The sequence below is a fragment of the Pygoscelis adeliae genome, unplaced genomic scaffold (assembly GCF_000699105.1).
Source record: "Pygoscelis adeliae isolate BGI_AS28 unplaced genomic scaffold, ASM69910v1 Scaffold148, whole genome shotgun sequence".
Lineage (NCBI taxonomy): Eukaryota > Metazoa > Chordata > Aves > Sphenisciformes > Spheniscidae > Pygoscelis > Pygoscelis adeliae.
This window is the reverse complement of record NW_008825258.1, coordinates 2,153,161-2,155,467: the sequence shown is the minus strand read 5'-3', so window position 1 is coordinate 2,155,467 and position 2,307 is coordinate 2,153,161. Positions and strand designations below refer to the sequence as shown.

The following is a 2,307-nucleotide window of genomic DNA, read 5'->3' as shown; positions in this document are numbered from 1 at the left end:
GGCAGAGTGTGACCCGGCCGGCCGGCCCCCTCCGCAGCGGGACTGCCACCTCCCCGAGTGCCCCACGCACCACTGGGCAGCCGGCGAATGGCAAGCGGTAAGCGGGGTCCCCCCCTCCGCCCTTCCCTGGGGTCATGTCACTTGTGCTCTCAAGCGTGCAGCGCGGGATGATGCTGGAGACAGGGGGCCACTGATGCCGGAGATCGCTGCCGGAGGGCCAGGGTTTTGGGGTTGCAGCCCAGGCTTGCCAAAAAAAGCAGAGCAAACGCTCATGCGTGCTGGCTGGAAGGGGGAGCTGAGAAATACCTCCGTAGGGTTAATTTATTGCTTTGTGCTGCCCTGTGTTTGGCTGGGACCTATGCAAATATTAAGCAGGTTTTGGGTAGGGTGGATTTGGGTCTGTTCCCAGAGGCTGAGCGATAATCCCCCTCGGACGGAGCCCTGCCGCGCTGCTCCGGCAGTGAGCCCTGTGCGTGAGAGTTTGAAGGAATTGGGGAACATTGGTAATTCCCACTTTCCTGCCCGGTTACCCCGGCTCCTTCTGACAGGTCTCTCCTTTCGCTGAGCTCTGGGTCCATGTTTTTTGCCAAGCCATGAACAGCGCTGAGATGAGATCTCCCATGGGAGACGGTGCTTTTCTGAGTGACCAGGATCAGTTCCCAGCAAAACCAACCCCTTAGGCTGGAGCAGGGGATAAAAGCTGCTGCTCCGGTGGTTCAGGGAGCAACTCTGACTCACCTGCACTGCGGGCAATGGGTGGGCCTGGGTCTGGTGGGTGGCAGGAGGACAAGGGGACTCTGGGCAGGAGGAAGGGGTCCAGGAGGAGCCCTCCCGTCAGCTGCCCTCAGGGTCCTGTGGCAGGCTTTGAGTGCACAACAGGTTTTGGCAGAGAGAGTTCAGATCAGGCACCAAAATGATTATTTTCATTCTGGTTTCGTTCCGTTTTCAGCCATCCCTGGGTGAAAGAGTCCTGCCCCAGTTCTTCTCCATCCCTGTCCCGCTATCCCAGGCTCTTCCCTGCGGTGCAGGGACTGCCAGCCTTGGAAATGCGAAAGGCGATGGAGCTGCCAGCTTGGGGAGCTGATTCCTGTCTCACACAGCCTGCAGAAGAGGCCACCACTCCTATGGAGAGGATGTCCTTGTCACACGGGGAGAAGGGGATTGCCCGTCATGGGCCCTCCACGGGGATGCAGGGGATGGAGAGGGGCAGAAGACCCCCCCCGCCCCCAGCTGCATCAGCCTCCCTGCAAAACCATTCCTGGCCCCAGTGGCAGGGCAGCAGGGGCCTGATCCTGCAGCCTTTGAACAGCAAAGATCCCACTGACTTGGAGGTGCATGATCAGAGCCTGATCCTGGTCACCCTGACGCCTGCAGCGCGCAGCTCTGGGGAGCAGGAGAAATATTAATCAAACAGGGGCCCGGCTTTCATTGGCAGTCAGGCTGTTTTTATCTTGCTCCTGCATGGCCCATGGGGGTCTTGAAGGGGGATGAAATTGGTCGAGGTCCCTTCCCCCGCCGAGACAGTGTAAGGAGGCCGCGGTGTAAATGCAAAACAGGGCCTCCTGCTCCGATAACAAAAGGTGGGGAGGCACCGCCGGCTTCCTGCTCAAAGTCTTGGTGTTCGCAGACACTTCCAGAGCCTGCCTTTATTGTGTTACTGAAAAGAAAAAAGAAAGAAAAAGTGGAGGAGGATAAGAAAAGCAAATTTACTGATGAGAGAGAAAGTGTTTCACGCATGCAGAGGCTGCACAACTTTTCCACTGCAGCAAGAAAAAAATCAAGGTTGAGGCAGCGTGTGCTTTCATCTGTCCTTCCCCACGAGCTCGCCCTTGGCTCATGACTGCGCGGAGCACCCCAGACCTCAGGCAGCCGTGTGTGTGACATTATCCTACATCCCTCCGCCCGCAGTACCTCAGCCTGACGGGGACTGTACGAACAAGTTTACCTTCACTTCCCCGGTCTCGGTGGTGCTGGGAAGCTGTAATGGCTTTATAATCTTGCGTAATGTGGCCACGAGTACATGAGGCCAGAGGGGACTGTGCCCCGATCCCACCTGCCGGGAAGCTGAGGTGTGATGGGATGCAGCAGGAGGCAAAGCCGAGCTCAGCACGCAATGGTACCCGACAGAAGCATCCCAGCCTGGAAAAGAAACATAGGAACAGCTGAGGGGGCTCCAGCAAATTCCTTGCAATGAACTTTTGCTTTTACAGAGCCCGTTAAACTTCTTCAGCTAATAAATTTACAGGTGGCAAAGTAGGTCACCGAACAGCATGCAGCTGCAGTCCTTACCCAATGGTGTAATTAGCC

General features: G+C 57.0%; 1 protein-coding gene across 1 annotated transcript in view; it reads left to right on the top strand.

Moving 5' to 3' along the window:
• Positions 1–2,307, top strand: part of ADAMTS9 (ADAM metallopeptidase with thrombospondin type 1 motif, 9) — an 82,218-nt gene that overhangs the window by 65,600 nt on the left and 14,311 nt on the right. The window contains exon 30 of the mRNA XM_009329501.1: positions 6–97. Coding sequence (XP_009327776.1) covers positions 6–97 — 92 coding nt within the window. The remainder of the gene's footprint in view (positions 1–5; positions 98–2,307) is intronic.